This window comes from Crocodylus siamensis, chromosome 3 (genome assembly GCF_052110815.1).
Source record: "Crocodylus siamensis isolate JL-2025a chromosome 3, ASM5211081v1, whole genome shotgun sequence".
Taxonomy (NCBI): Eukaryota; Metazoa; Chordata; order Crocodylia; family Crocodylidae; genus Crocodylus; species Crocodylus siamensis.
In genome coordinates, this window is record NC_143397.1 from 117385103 (window position 1) to 117402253 (window position 17151).

At 47.0% G+C, this 17151-nt stretch overlaps 1 protein-coding gene across 1 annotated transcript in view; it reads left to right on the plus strand.

Moving 5' to 3' along the window:
* LOC149868730 (dynein axonemal heavy chain 5-like) overlaps positions 1-17151 on the plus strand; it is a 265120-nt gene that overhangs the window by 56731 nt on the left and 191238 nt on the right. Inside the window, exons 31-32 of the mRNA XM_090037668.1 lie at positions 12246-12357; positions 12642-12770. Coding sequence (XP_089893794.1) covers positions 12246-12357; positions 12642-12770 — 241 coding nt within the window. The remainder of the gene's footprint in view (positions 1-12245; positions 12358-12641; positions 12771-17151) is intronic.

The window sequence follows — 17151 nt, forward strand, 5'->3', positions numbered from 1 at the left end:
TGCACATGCTATCGTATTTATTCAAATACAAGACAACCCTGCTTATAAGATGACCCCTCCAATAATTATATTTTATATATGGAAAATGTATAAATTTGTTATAATTTTCCAGCCATAACTTTTCTGGCCTGTGGTTTTCTGTCACCTCTGCAATGTGCTTCAACATAATCTGAAGGATATTCATTTTAGCAAGATTATAGTCTCTCTCTTGGAGAAGGTCACTGCTGCCTTTGGGCATTGTGGCGGCTGACAGATGTGAAAAAAAACAGTGCTTTACCAGAAAAGGAAGTGCATTAATTTGACCCAGCTTCCCAGTGTCTGTAAAGATGAAGTGTGCAATCTATACAGATTTTGGGCTAGCTGGGTTCTATTAACACAATGCCTCTTCTGGGCACACACTGCACTTGGCACAGGGGCCCCACTGAGTTTTCAGTAAAGTGCTGGGGGCAGGTGGTTCCCACATCAGTAAGTAGCCTATCGTCTTTCTACCAAGCTGTGGGTCATACCATGGACATTGAGTTATTGTCCAGGGTCCTTGGAGAATTCCTGAATTCCCTAATTCTTGTCATAGCAGAATACATCTCTTTTTCTACTGACCCTGATGCTTCAAAGATAATTATGTTGGAGTTTCAGTAGATCATGACCTTTGCCCCTGTCTAGAGGGCAGTACATTATATTTATGTCAGTATTTGCAAGCCCATAGCAGAGACCTTTGAGCTCATGAACAGGAACGGGACATACTGTGAACACAATGGTGGTCTGCAGTGCCCACCTGGAGTTCATTGATGTTGCCAAATTCCTGGATTCCAGGCATGACTCCTGTGTGGAACCAATGTTGTTTTTGCAGATAATTCCAAAATGGAGAGTTCCCTCACAGCTGGGAAGTCACGTGAACAGCCTCATGTGCAGAAGCATAAACTGTTACCATTAGTGGCACTGTTATCAGCTCTACAATCTAGTGATGCCCTAGGGTATTTAGTGGTCTAGTTTTATCTGTGCAGATGCTTTGCACTGTCACATATGGTTCAGGGTCTGCGAAACACAGATCACAAAAGCAGACCGAACCCACCTTGCTTCCCTCTCCAGAATTTTAGTGCCTGTGCCATGGCTGCATTCTGGGTACTGAGGACTACTGTGTCTCTGTCTGAGGCTTGGTAGCTATGGCTCACATTGCTGGAAATGGGGTGAAGTGCAGGATATATGATAGGTAGAGGTCTTCTGGAGGGAGTAATGGTCTGGCCTTGGATGTTCCATGGCAAGAGTTGAGTGAGAAACATTGAACCCCAAGGGTCCCGGGAGACTGGGCATCAATCCCTACGGTCCCACAAATGGTCATCAGCCTCATGGGGACATTGAGGACTTGCTATTAATATGTTGGTCCTATGGGTCAGGCTCAGGGTCCTCCAAGCTCTGATGAAGTTTACTCAGGGAGATAGCAAGGGCAGGGGTGGATGAAGCCACCTTTCAGTGATGGTGGAGTGGTCTGGGTTGTTCCTACTGAGAGGAAGAGAAGAAGGAGGCTGCAGCATCTGAACAGTGAAAGGAATTGTTCTTTTTTCCTAGTGAGATTGTTTCATATCCCATGCAGAAAGTCCTTGGACAAGACAGCTTCTGGATTTGGACCACTGTTTGGACACTGGAGGCACATGAGACATCCGTTCTCCTGGATGTGGAAAGGGGGAGGGAAAAAGGGCTCAGACTGGGAGGATGTCAGGGGAGTGAAGGAGGGTGTTGGAGGTATACAAAAGAAACATTGCATAGCAGAGTTCAGGTGGCCTGATTCCAGTTTAGGATCCTTTGTGGGCAGGTGTCACCTGTGACAATTTTTGTAGCATGATGGACTTTAGCTCAAATTTCATACTGTACTACTTAGTAGCTGCTGATGTATCTCCAGATTGGTCAACCTCTCTACACTCATGCAGTGATCACAATGGCTTTCACCTGCAGGTGTTCTGCAACTTGTGGGATCAGTCCATCCTCGAGGTCAGCAATCCTGATGAACAGCCTAGTGGTAGAGCTCCCACCATTTCCTTTTTAGGGGTTCAGTGCCCCATACCCACCCTTTCTAGCCCACTAAAGTGTTATGGCAGCCTAGAATTGTCCCTAGGAGTGGTGCTGGTATGCTAGAATAAAATCCAGGTGCATTTGTGCTGTGATCTCCTTCAGGTGCTGCCTCATATAGATACTAAGGGCTTGTACCTCCTCTAGTGTAACCTGGGGCTGGCACTCTGGGGTCTTCACAGCTGCTGTAATATCTACCCTGTTCCTGAGCCTCCACCTCTGTTTAACTTTCTGTACTATACTAGATAGCCAGTGAGAGGCAACACACATTGCTTCAGGTCTCAGGGCTTGTTTGCCTACTATAGCAGAGGTGGGCAAAATATGGTCCATGGTCTGGATCCAACCCACCAGACAATTTCATCTGGCCTGTGGGTAATTATACCCTGTCCAGCCTGTGTGCCTCACTCCCACCCTCATGCACAGAAGGGCCCTGGCCCATCCAGCACAGAGCTTCTGGGAGGGGCTGCTGCCGCCACTGCTTTAGCCACCAAGGGACCTGCTCAGCTTTCCCAGCATCCAGCAGCTCTTCCTCCTGTCCCTGCTACAATGGGAAGCAGGTAGGGAAGCGGGTTGTGGGGGGAAGGGGAGAGAGGAAGAGCTGCAGCTGGGCAGGGGCAGGGAACATGGGGCTGGGGGGAATGCAGAGGCCGTGCCCAGTGGGAGCATGGAGCACAGGTGGGCAGGGTGTGGGTGGGAGGGAGGGCAAAGGTGGGAGGACCCCACACACACTCCCCCACATTGTGTATAGCCCCTGCCAACAGCAGCAACAGGTGGGGGCCCTCAGAGTGTTCATGGCCTATGCAGGCACTGCTGCCCATAAGCGCATGGCTTTGGCCAGAGCTGCACATGACGGTAAGGAGTGCAGCCAAGCCAGCCCACCTCTATTGTATGGAGCTCCCCATGGTCCTTGTACAACTCCTGGCACTTGTGCATTCCCAAGGGGTAGCCCACACAATGGAACCGGCTGCCTTCCCCACTCCCTGCCACCATGTACAGGTGCTGGGACTCCACCAGAAGTGGCGGGGAGCTCTTTCCCCTGCTTCCTTGGTGGCAGGGAGTGGGGAAGGCAGCCAGCTCTATCACGTGGGGCTTTCCCTGGTGGGGCACAAGTGCTGGGAGCTGCACATGCACCATGGGGAGCCCGTGCAACTGAGGCGGGCTGGGCAAGCTGCACTTCTTACTGCCATGTGCAGCTCTGGCCAGAGCCGGGCAGCAGCGCCTTCACAGGACATGAGCATCTTGAGGGCTCCCAACTGCTGCTGCTGCTGCCACCGCTGGCAGGGGCTGTACAATAGGGGGCAGTTGTGGGGGGGTCCCATTTCCTGACACCCCACAAACCCCACTCACCCATACCTTTTCTGCATAACCTACACTTTCACGCGCACACAGCCAGGTCCTCTCACAAGCCCCACCCCACACACACATACCATCATACACCATACACACAGATCCACTCCCAACCACGCCCCACATGCTTCATCACACAGAACATACAAGAGTAAGATTTTATTTTGTAACTCTTATGCAATCACCTCTATATACACTACACAAACACAAATGATGATAAACATATTTTTTCTAATAAAATTAAAATACGTTATAGTCTGTGTTTGGCTTTTAGTGTATGATTTGTTTTTTTTCTGGTTCCAAGATGGCAAAACCCTCCCAAAAGGAGTACTTCTTGGGGAAAGGGGAGGGACTTCTCCTGGCAAAGTTCAGGGGTGAGGGTAGGACTTCTGGTCCCAAGATGGCGACCAGGGGGTGGGGCACCTGTCAGGGGTAGGGCTATGTTTGTGGCCCTCGACAGCTCACAGAAACTCATTAAGTGGCCCTCCAGCTGAAATAATTATCATAGAATCATAGAAAGTTAGGGTTGGAAGGGACCTCAGGAGGTTATCTAGTCCAACCCCGTGTTCAAAGCAGGACCAGCCACAACTAGATCATCCCAGCCAAACCTTTGTCTAGCTGGGATTTGAAACCCCCCAAGGATGGAGCTTCCACCACCTCTCTGGGTAACCTGTTCCAGTGCTTTACTAATCTTCTAGTGAGAAAATTCTTCCTAATATCTAACCTAAACTTCCCTTGCTGCAACTTGAGACTGTTGCTCCTTGTTCTGTCATCTGCCACCACTGAGAACAGCCTTGTTCCATCCTCTTTTGAACTCCCCTTCAGGTAGTTGGTATTAAGTGTCCTCTCAGCTTCCTCTTCTCTAGACTAAATTAGCTCAGTTCCCTCAGTCTTCTCTCTTAAGTCATGACCCTCAGCCCCAGAACCATTTTTGTTGCCCTCTGCTGGGCTCTCTCCAATTTGTCCACGTCCTTTTTGTAGTGGGGGGCCCAAAACTGAACTCAGTACTCCAGATGTGGCCTCACCAGTGCTGAATAGAAGGGAATAATTACTTCCCTTGACATACTGGCAACACACCTACTAATGCAGCCCAGTATGTCATTAGCCTTCTTGGCAACAAGGGCACACTGATGGCTCATATTCAGCTTATTGTCCACTGTAATCCCCAGGTCCTTTTCTGCAGAACTGCTGCTCAGCCAGTCAGCTCCTTGCTTGTACTGGTGCATGGGTTTGTTCTGTCCTAAGTGCAGGACTTCGCACTTGTCCTTGTTGAACCTCATGAGATTCTTTTTAGCCCAATCCTCCAATCTGTTTAGGTCACTCCGAATCCTAGCCCTACCCGCCAGCATATCTGCTACTCCCCCAAGCTTGATGTCATCTGCAGGCTTGCTGAGGGTGTGCTCTATGCTATCTTCCAGGTCGTTGATGAAGACACTGAACAAAACCAGCCCCAGGACCAGCCCCTGGGGCACTCGACTTGATGCCAACTAAACATTGAGCCGTGGATTACTACTCTCCAAGCCCAGTGCTCTGGCCAGTTTCTGTCCACCTTACAGTCCATTCATCCAGCCCATACTTCTTTAGCTTGCCTGCAAGAATGTTGTGGGATGCTTAGAAATGGATTCCTTGAGGATCTGCTCCATGATTTTTTTCAGGGACTGAGGTGAGGCTGACTGATCTATAGTTCCCTGGATCCTCCTTTTTCCCTTTCTTAAATATGGGCACTATGTTTGCCCATTTCCAATCATTTGTGACCTCTCCTGATCTCAGTGAGTTTTCAAAGATGATGGCCAGTGGGTTTGCAGTCACACCACCCAACTCCCTCAGCGCCCTCAAAGGCCTCCCATTTGGCCCCATGGACTTGTACACATCCAGCTTTTCTAAGTAGTCCCTAACCTGTTCTTTCACCATTGAAGGGTGCTCAGCTCACCTCCTCCCCAAACTGTGCTGCCCAGTGCAATAGTCTGGGAGCTGCCCTTGCCTATGAAGAATGAGGCAAAAAGGCATTGAGCACTTCAGCTTTTTCTGAATCCTCTGTCACAAGGTTGCCTCCTCCATTCAGTAATGGACCCACACTTCCCTTGATCCTCCTCTTGCTACTGATATACTTGTAGAAACCCTTCTTGTTACCCTTCACATCCCTTGCTACTTGCAACTCCAGTTGTGCTTTAGCCTTCCTGATTTCATCCCTGCATGCCCAAGCAATGCTCTTATGTTCTTCTGTAGTCATTTCTTCAGGTTTCAAAGCTGTTACTTCTTGTAAGCTTCCTTTTTGTGATTTAGTTTACTGAAGAGTTTCCCTAAGCTAAGATGGTTTTCTGCCATACTTGCTAGTATTAGTGACAGGTCCCCCCCCACACTAGTCAGTGATGGGGTGGGGAGTCCATCAGTGGCTGATCTCACTGACCAGAGGGGTGGGTCCTCCAGCAGCTGATCGCAGTGACCGGGGAGGGTCCCCTTGCAGATGATCTCACCAAAAAGCAGCCATGCTGCTTCTGGAAGTTCCACAGCCATGTCTGGAAATGGCGCGGCTGCTTTTGCTGGCAGCCCCACTCCCTGGCTGGTGCTCCCAAGGGGGGCACAGGCACTGCCACCTGCCCTTTGCCCATCACCTAAACAGGGAGCGTGGCCTGACAGGGGGTGCATGTGCACCCTTGTGCACTCCCTGCATGTCACCACTGCTTGCTATTTTCCTGCGCTTCAGGATGGGTTGTTCCTGCACTCTCAGTAAGGCTTCTTTCAAGTACAGCCAGCTCGCCTGGATTCCTTTCCCCCTCGGTCTGACTTCCCAGGGAATCCTGGCCATAAGTTCCCTAAGGAGTTGAAGTCTGCTTTTCCTAAGCCCAGGGTCCTTACTCTGCTGCTCTCTATCCTTTCTTTCCTGAGGATCCTGAACTCTGTCATCTTGTGGTCACTGCCCAAGTTGCCATCCACTATACTACATTCCCCACCAATTCTTCCCTGTTTGTGAGCAACAGGTCAAGAAGAGCATGGCCCCTAGTTGGCTTCTCCAGCATTTGCCCCAGGAAGTTGTCCCCAGTACTTACCAAAAACTTCCTGGATTGTGCAGGTTGGCAAGCAGATACAACTGTGATGTACATCCAGCTGCTGCGGATCTGCCCAAGCAGATAGCACACAAAGGACAACTTTTCTGACATTTTCATTTTCATTTTCCAGAAGCTGCAAATCTGTCAGGGGCGGGGGAGAGGCAGGAGGGATGGAGTTGCCTAGCAGGCTGCATTTAGCCTGATGCTGAAATCAGAAGCCAAATGATGCTGGCTTTGCAGACTGCCAATGGAAATGTTGGCCACAAGGCTGTCTTTGAAAAATGCTTGAGCCCAACCATAGAAATAAGGTGGAAGCCTGAGCACATCCCTCCTACCCCGTGCAGTCATGACGTGCAAGCCTTTCCCCTCTCCTCTCTTTGGAATTAAATGACTCCTCAGTCCCATGATGCTGTAGAGCACCGACTGTCAGTGGAAAAAGGCTCCTTGATGTAGTGAGCTCAGGCTCACAAATCCGTATGTTAGATATATCTCTGATTTAGTTACTCTATAGGGTGGAAAAGTAGCTGTCTTCTGCCTGACTTTCAATTAATACAACTAACTACCTCTCCTTGGTGTTGTACCATGACCAGCTGCTCCTGTCAAGTTTCCTCTATTTCTGGCTCTTTCTGGGTGTGCAGGCCCTGGCATGCCAATTCAGGGAAATCCCTTCATGTAGTTTCCTGTGACCCAGGGAGGGTGGTGCAAATGAGAGCTGGGGCTGGAGAGGAGTTAACTAGGGATTGGTTTGCCTGGCTTTGGTGTCTATGCAGCAATATAGTTATGGTGACATTACTTCTTCTCTGTTGATTTTGTAGTAAGGCAATGTAGTCTTCTATCAGGAAATCCTGCAGCCCCTGTACTAGGTCAAGTACCAGTGTGACCTGATTGCTACCCCAGTGGAGAGAATCCCTGCCTCTCCATGAATATGGAAGTGTGAGGACAGTAACCACTTGAATAGCTGAAAGGCATAGCTAAATGAGTGGCAGTTACCCATGAGATAAAGGGCATATTTGACATTGTTTATTTAGTATGTGACTGAGGGATACATCTGGGAGAATGTTCCCTGACTGGGGCTCCTGTTCCCACTCAGCCTGTGGAAGGGAAGAAGAAAACCAAGCAAGAATGCTGGGTGTAATGCTGCTGCTTCTGCTTCTGCATTCTCTGCTCCCCTCTTCTAATTCAGCTGCTGCACCTTCTCCTGAGTCTGAGTGATCCCATGTTTCTTCTTTGAGTGGAGGCACATTGTTTACTTGATGATCTGTAGAGTGTGTTGCTTGTGTGCCATACATTCACTTGTCCACAGAGATATGGAGAGGACAATGATGGGGGATTCCTAGAAAGGGAATGAGGTACCTGTGTGTCTTGGCTTTGCATTTCAGTAGATGGAGTAGATGCCCTCTCCTTTCCAGGGTGGAGAAGCTTCCAGCATCTCTTCAGAGCTGTTTTTGAATGAGTTCTTTTTGTTTTCTGAATCACTGATGCGTAGGGGTCTCCCCTAGCTATATCATTAACGAGGATGTGGTACAAATTGCTCCCTGCATTTCATGGCAGCTGCCTGGCTACCCCAGGACTTTTACATTCTGGAGTCACTTAAGGTTGCCCATTGCTGGAAAGGGAAAGCCAAACACCTTCATAGGGTGAAACAAGATGACTTATCTGAAGTGTGCTGTGTACTTTAGAGGTAGGTAGCTGCACAGGTTTAATACCTAGTAGGCAGAACAGGCTTCAGACCTAAGGGTTGGGACTACAGCACAAATGAATGTATTGACTTCCTGATATGGCTGAGTCAGTCTCAATATTGATTTCAATGGAAGTCAGAAATCAACTTAACTTTATGCTCGCAGACTGTGGAACAGGGGTCAGCAACCCCCGACATGTGTGCCAAGCACAGCACACAAGGCCATTTTACTTGGCATGCCACTGCTGGCCTGGGCTCTAGGCAGCTCCTGCCAACCACAAAGCCCAGTCTACTCCCAGCAGGTGGCTAGGAGGCTGCAAGCCATGACATGATTGGCAACAGCTACCCAGAGGCTGGGCTGGCTGCAGCTGAGAGACTGCAAATGTATTCTCCGGGCTCCAGTATTAGCTTCATACCTGTGGGTGCACACGTGTCTTGGAGCGAACTTTGTTCAGTGGTCCAGGAGCCCAACTCTTTGTGCCCGTGCATCTGGTTCTGTGTGTTTGTCTGCCTCTGTCTGGTCCTGTGTGCGCACACATGTGTCTGGTTCTGGATATGTGTGTGTGCATGTGTCTGTTATGGGTGTGTTTTGGTTCTCTGTGTTTGTGCACATGGTTCTCTGTGTGCAAGTGTCTGGTTCTCTCTCTGTTCTTCTCTTTCTCTCTCTTATTTGTCTCTTTTTTCTCTTGCATTGCAACATGCTCAATAAAAAAGGAATACACAACAACAAAGGCAACATTTATGATTATTAAATATACTAATATGCAGTCCGTCCTGCCATGTACACCCCTCCCCTCTCCCTTTTGTTTTTCTGGTATGCCAGCGCTCCGGCACCTTTCAGGGAAACATTGTGGTTTTCTTGGCACTTCAGCCAAAAAACGTTGCCTACCCCTTCTGTAGAAAGTGGCAGATTCTCTTATGTTTTTATCCTTTAGATCTCCTCAGGGATTCCCACGACAATTCCTGTGACCCATTAGAAGAAACGTGATTTCTGTTTTAACTGTGAAGGGTTCTGTTTGGAGCTGGGTGATAATCTAGCCACCAATGCACAGTTCAAATTTTAAAATAAGTACCTATTTAAAATAAGTCTGGAAATGCAGAAGTTAAGGATTGCTCTAGCACAGAACTCCTGCCAGTGGATATGCAAGTTTGCAGATAGAAGGAAGTCACGCCTTTAAGTTTCATTATGGAAAGCTCGAAATTTGCATCTGCTCAGTGCATAGTAGCACTCAAAAGAGGAAATAAGATACTAGCTAGTATACAAAAACACCAGAAAGTAATACTGAAAATACAAAGCTGTTACATACTTTTGACATTTCATAATTCAAATACTGTGTTCAGCTTTGGTGATCCCATTTAAAAACTGCATACTAGTAATAGCAGTGATCAACACAAATAGAGGCATAGAAATAAATTTGTTTAAAGAAATATTTTGAAAGACTATACAAACCAGGAATGTTTATTTTAGATGGGAGACATGATAGAAGTTAATAAGAGGCACCGCCATGCCTAGGGTCCGGGACTACCTGGCTAGGGAACTTTTGGAGGGGCTGGATGTGTTTAAATCAGTAGGTCCAGATGCTCTTCACCCAAGGTTGCTGATGGAATTGGCAGAGATCATAGTGGGTCCCCTGGCACAGCTATATGAGTGCTCATGGGGCACTGGCCAGGTACCAGAGGATTGGAAAAAGGCCAGTATGGTCCCCATTTACAAGAAGGGGAGAAAGGCGGACCCGGGTAACTATAGGCAAGTTAGTCTTACCTCGGTCCTTGGGAAGACCTTTGATAAAATTATCAAGGAGCACATATGCAAGGGCCCAGCAGGGGAGGTAATGCTCAGGGGCAACCAACATGGGTTCATTGAGGGCAAGTCCTGACTGACTAACATGGTTTCTTTTTATGATCAGGTCACAAAGTCCCTGGACGAAGGTGTCGGGGTGGATGTCGTCTTCCTGGACTTTAAGAAGGCCTTTGACACAGTTTCCCACCACATTCTCTTAAAAAAAAAAACTAAATGACTGCGGCATTGATGCCCACACAGGCAAATTGGCTAGATGGTCATACCCAGAGAGTGGTGGTGGATGGGTCATTTTCGACCTGGAGGGATGTGGGCAGTGGAGTCCCCCAGGGCTCGGTCCTGGGGCCTGTACTGTTTAACATCTTTATCAGTGATCTGGATGTGGGAGTGGAAAGCATGCTGTCCAAATTCGCTGACGACACCAAGTTGTGGGGCGAGGTGGGCATGGTGGAGGGGAGGGACAGAATCCAGCTAGATCTAGCCAGGTTTCAGAGGTGGGCAGATAAGAGTATGATGGAATTCAGCGCAGACAAGTACAAGATGCTGCATCTAGGGAGAAGGGCCCAGCAACACACCTATACACCGAGGAACACCCTTTTTGTCAACACGGTGGCAGAAAGGGATCATGGAGTCATTGCTGACTCCAGGATGAGCATGAGCCACCAATGCAAGGAAGCGGTCAGTAAGGCTAACCGTACCTTGTCGTGCATCTACAGATGCATCACAAGCAGGTATAGGGAGGTGATCCTTCCCCTCTATGCAGCATTGGTCAGGCCACAGTTGGAGTACTGTGTCCAGTTCTGGGCGCCGCACTTCAAGAGGGATGTGGCTAGCATTGAAAGGGTCCAGGGGAGGGCTACTCGCATGGTCGGGGGCAGCAGGCCAGGCCCTATGAAGAGAGGCTAAAGGGCCTGAACCTCCTCAAGAGCAGGCTGAAAGGGGATCTGGTGGCTGTTTACAAACTCACCGGGGGGACCAGTGGGAATTGGGAGAGGCTCTGTTCCCCTGGGCACCACCCGGGGTTACTAGGAACCACAGGTTGTTAGAGAGAAGGTTCAGGCTGGACATCAGAAGACATTACTTTACAGTTAGGGCTGCCAGGCTATGGAATGGGCTCCCAAGTGAAGTGGTGCTCTCTCTTACCTTGCGGCTCTTCAAGAGGAGGCTGGACAGATATTTGGCTGGGGTGATATGACCCTGGCACCTATTCCTGCCCAGGATGATCTGTTAGGTCCCTTCCGACCCTAAGCATTATGATATTATGAAAATAATGACTGGGAAAGAAAAGTTCCATTTACCTTTTGTCATAATAAAAGTTAAAGCAGACAGTGAATGAAACGAAAAAATAATACAGTAAAAAATGAATAAAGCAAGTGGAACTCATTGTCACAGGATATTATTGATGCCGAGATATTAATAAAATTAGGCTGTTTACATGAAAGTATATATATGCATTTATGTAAAAAAATAAGAATATAATTTTAATATTATCTAAAATAAGTGCTATGGGAATATCAACAAGGATATTTTAGCACATAAACCATAAACTGCTGGATGTTGAAACATTCCTAAACAGGCATGATGTTGCACATTTTTTCATTAACGGTCTCTCTGTTGAGAATTTGGTACTGTCCACTGCTGGGCTCAAGAAACCTGGGCAGCTAGACTGTTTATCTGAATTCTTATATTTCTAATTATCATGTACCAATATGTAGTAAAAATACATATGCATTAATTACTGTGTAACAGTTATGCCTGGTTTAGAGCTGTGAAAAATTAATTATATTTTTTAGGATTTTCCCTTTAAATATAATGCTCTTTATCATTCCCTAAATTTAGTTCAAATGAATTGTTAACTGTTTTTAGTCCAGATTCTTAGCTGGTTAAAATTGTCATATATTATTCAAAGCAAATAAAACTAAGTGCATACCAGCTGAAACTCTGTCCCCTCTTTTCTCATCTCCTCCTTTTCATCTTGAAATCACACATAAAATCTGATTAAAAAAAATATTTTTGGTGCAAAACTGTTTGGATAAAAAAAAACAGGTCATTTTTTATTGAAGCTGGGCGTGTTTTATGTTGAAAATAGGTCAGTTTTCACTTTAATGTGCGTCTCATTGCTTGAAAAAACAGATATCTTTTTACTTTCTTGCAAAATTGACAGAAAACACTGGTATTAAGCTGGCAGCTGCTATCAGTGTTTTCTTACAGCTTTTTGATCTGCTAACTGAAAGGTGAGACTATAATAATTGCATCTCTAGAAGATGAATTATGGATACATAGAATCTAATATTCCTTTCTCTTTTTTTTTTAGAATTCGTAAATTGCCCAGAGCACTGAAGGAATGGCAGGCTTTTTATGACCTCAAAAAGAAGATTGATGATTTCACTGAGAGTTGTCCTTTGCTAGAAATGATGGCAAATAAAGTCAGTTCAGCGTAATTCTTTAAAGATGAGATTAATTTGAAAATTTGTATATAAAAGAATCTTTTATGAATATAAGATGTTTTCAACCTTTTTGATTTTTGTAAAAGATCAAAACAACTTTATGCAGGGTAAGATCTGATATGGGGTAGTTACAGAAAAGTGGAAACAAAAGACTTCATGGTTTAGTTCCATTAATGGTAATTATTTAAATGGAATGAAGATTTAGATTATTCTAAGTGTGTGTGTGTTTTAAAAAAATATCTAATTACTTTGGACTTTTCTAGGCCATGATGCCAAGACACTGGGAAAGAATTGCACAAGTAACTGGACATAGCTTTGATATTAACTCTGAAAGTTTCTCTCTGAAGAACATAATGGATGCCTGTTTGTTAAAGTATAAGGAAGATATTGAGGTAGACACACATACCATTTTTAAATATTGGCTTTGTGATCTGGGATTCTTTGCTTTTCAGTTTTCTTCTTTTCTATGTAGCTTTGTAATGCAAACAAATATGACTTTCCTTATAACATTCATTTGAAGCATAGAATTTGACAGCTGATTTATAACAATAGTATTTAGTTTACCTCCTTTGATTGAACATATAAAAACATTCTCTTAGTCTGTGGCTTGTTCTCTTACTTTGTGACTCAAGTGGTAGTAGTGCATGCTGGTGGAGTTGAAGGCCACAGGTTCAACCCCAGCCCTTAACGCTTTTTCTAGTGATCTATGCACTAAATCCAACCTGAAGGGCCATTGGCCCACTTCTGGTCATAGGCTGTAAAAACAAATCCAGCTGATCCTGTGTCACACAAAGGGTGCTTTGCAGGGAGGATGAGAGAGCTTGATGGGAAGTTGTATGCGAGCCATAAATTGAGTCTGAGGTCCCTGCCACATGTTCCAGTGAAAGCTGGATAGAAACCAGCTCTAGAATCGTTAGTCTCCCACAATATTCTTGCAAAGAAGCTGTAGCAGGCTTACCTTTCAGAGCTTGGGTTGAGTCCCAGGCTTGAGATCCTGCTGTTTTGATTGCTGGAGCCCATCCACCAATCAGAAGGCCGCAAGAGAAATAACATCACTCCTCTTTTCTGAGGGGAGGGGGAGAAGAGCTCTCCCAGACCTGATTGAAGACTGCAAACTGTCAGGTCCAGAAGACTTCAGGGGCGGAGCCGTGGAGCATATAAACGGAGCTGTGCGCCCAGCACAAGGGGAGATGCATCGAGGAATGAGAAGAGAGAAGAGTGGGGTTTAGGAGGAGAGTGACTCAGCAGAGCAAAGCAGTAGCTCAGGAAGAGCCCCTGAAGACTTCTGTCAGCGGGAAGTGGGGGACAGCTCCAGTGGTCAGGTTCTCAGTGCACAGCACAGCACATGGTGACCAGACCCTGGTAACTGCTGGAGGCAGCTTGGGTCTGCGACCTCTGGTGTGCATCCAGAGACACGGTGCACAGGCCAGTGCATGGAGCAGGACCTTTGGAGCCCCTGGGGTGGCACAGGTCCTCAACCCCCAAAACGAGGCCAGGAGCTCAGTGCAGGAGGCGCTGCATGGAGGGTGAGAGACCCTGGGAGCTGCTTGAGGTGCCTCAGCTCTACAGCTGGTGACACGGGGCAGCATCTCAGTGCAGACGATGCAGCCCAGAGGGTCCGGGAACAGACCAAGCCCCAGTGCTGCACAAGGCTGTCCAGGCCTCCAACCCCTAGCATAAGGCGGAGCACCCACTACACACAGTGGTGCCTGTGGCCCTAAGTGGGATGGCGGCTGCAGAGTCAGGCGGCAGAAGAAAACCCAGCAGGGACAGAGCTTGACCTGGAGAACAAGAGGCAACCCTCCGGGACTGTGGAATAGTAGTAAGTTACCCTGGAGAGAGGGTCGCCACAGGGGAGCCCTCCCACCCCAAACTGGGTTTGGTATATCTGTATATATATATTATAGGGTTTATTGTTTTATAAACTTGCACTTAGATTACATATATATATATATATATATATATATATATATATATACACACACACACACGTATATGTCCTTACCTTTAATGGTTTTGTTTTGATAATCTGTATCTAGTTAAGTAATTGATTGACTGGATCTGACTCTATAGGGGACAGAGGCAGCCACTGGGCTGTTGTGTCCCTCCACAGCACACTGCCCTCCCAATAATTCCCTCAGTTGGAGAGAGAAGTACAAACCTGTGTACACCCGAGTTACAAAGCTAAGAAAGTACGGGTTGGATGAATAGACTGTAAAATGGCCAGAAAACTGGCTTGATCATTGTACTCAAAGGGTAGTAATCAGTGGCTTGATGTGTAGCTGGCAGTTAGTATCAAGTGAAGTGCCCCAGGGGTTGGTCCTGGGGCCTTTTTTGTTTCATAATTTCAATATCCTAATCAGCAGTCTGGAGAATGGGATGGAGCACACCCTCAGCAAGTTTGTGGATGACACAAAACTTCATGGCATAGTACATAGGCTGGAAGGTGAGACTAGGAGTCAGAGAGCCCTTAACAAATTGGAGGATTGGACAAAAAGAAATCTCATGAGATTCAGTAAAGGCAAGTGCCAAGTTCTGCACTTAGGATGAAACAATCTAGGGCTGTCCCTAAGCAGGGGATGAATCGGGGCAACTGCCCTGGGCCCCATGCTTTGGGGGGCCCCGCAAAGCCAGGTTGGCTTTACATCGGGCCACTCACCCCGCCTCATCCCCTGCTGCTGCCATGTCCAGCCCCCACACAGGCTGATTTGCCCTGGGCCCTGCATCCTGCTATAGTTGCCTCTGGAACACTCCTGTGCACCAGTACAGGCTGGGGGCTGACCGGCTGGGCAGCAGTTCTGCAGAAAAGGACTGGAAGTTACAGTGGGCCATAAGATGAGACAACAGAAACAAAATCTTGTTGTCACGAAGGCTAACCGCATGCTGGGCTGCATTAGTAGGAGTGTTGCCAGCAGAGCAAGAGAAGTGATTATTCCCCTCTATTCAACAGTGGTGAGGCCACATCTGTGTTGCCCTGTGGGGTCAGGCCAACTCTCAGGATCTCAATATTGCACTGTTAGACAGGAGAGCATGACACAATTGCACATATACAAACACACAAATCAATTAGTTGCATGCACACACACACTACCAGCTCAGGCACATACACATCCAAACCAGCCTAGGCACATGCATACCTATCACCAATTCAAGCACATGCACTAAACACCCCAACAGTTAGACACAGATCACTAATTCATATATCATGCACACAATGACATATACACACACACACACACTCACTAGTTCACACACATACAACCCACCTACACATACACACAGGTAAGTTCCTAACTTGGATGGTACAGTGTGTATGTGTGTGCTTGGGGTACCTGGGGGAAGGTTCAGGTAAGAGAGAAAGAGTTAAAATGTAGGGAGTGAAAGTTGCCAGAACCAGGATTAGAACCAGTGGACTATAGAGAAACTGGAAGAGGGACTGAGGTGTGGGTTTACTTAAGGTAGACTGGGGCTGGAAACTGAGGCAGACAGCTGAGATATTGGGTGGGGGGCAGATAAGTGGTGGTAAGGAAGAGACAGCCAGGAAAGAAACTGAGGCAGAAACCTGGTTGCTCAGGGGAAAAGGAAAAGGCAGTGGGGATAAGACAGTGGCAAAGAAACAGGGGGTTTGGAGGCGAAGAGGAGCTCAGGACAGGTGTTGGAGGTGGCAGTGAGCCAGAAGCAGGAGAGGGAGAAATGAGACAGAAGTTAGAGGGGCGAGGAGCAGAGATTGGAGCAGGGCCAAACCATAGTAAAGCAAAACCCAATTTAGGGGTCCAAATAACAGTTTTATTACACAGACAACACACTACACAGCCCCATGAAGTTATTGGTTCACACGCATGCACGCACGCACGCACACAAAATGGCAGCAGGAGAAAGAGACTCAGTGAAAGGGCTGGAGTCCAGGTAGGGAAAAGAAGCAAAGTCCAAGTCCTTGGTTGAAGAGGGGGTAGGGGGTGATAGCTACCTATCCAGGCTGGAAAAGGGTCCTTATCCAGTAGATGTTGTTCAGAGGGGGATCGCCGGCAGGGCCTCTGGGTGGATAGGTGGTGTGGCACGGTGCTGGTCCAGATGGGTAGTAAAGCACTGGACCAAGTTACCCAGAGAGGTTCTGGAATCTCCATCCTTAGAGGTTTTTAAGACCTGGGTAGATAAAGCCTTGGCTGGGATGATCTAGTTGGGGATGGTTCTGATTTGAGCAGGGGATTGGATTAAATGATCTCCTAGTGGTCTCTTCCAATCCTAATTTTCTATTGTTCTGTGATTCTGAAAATGAATGGCTGATATAAATCTGGCCCTTCTAAAGAATTCCTTTTTTTACTGCTTATAAGAATAATTGTGTTCTTTTATTGCTACTTATTTATAGCATTGTTTGTCTTTCAAGAGATCAGTCTTCTTTTAGGCATGATCCTGTGAGACACTGGGCGCAGCTACACATGATGCTACGTCACCATAGCAACGCACTATGGGGACGTAGCTTTGACAGGCACAAACCGTGATGCTGCAGCTACATCGCTGTAGCAACGCTCACCCTCAGTATAACGTGTTGCTATGGTGACATGGTGGTTAAAAATAACTGCGATGCTGGCACAGTGCAGTATGGGCTATTACTGCACTGTCATTTAGTATTTCTAAAAAGAAGTATTAAATGATCACATTCCTTTTGGAAATACTAAATGATGGCGCAGTCATGATGGAGCCATAGGGGCACATGTAGATGCACCCACTGAGCATCTTCCGCTCCACTAGCTTTGTAGAAGTGGAGGGTACATG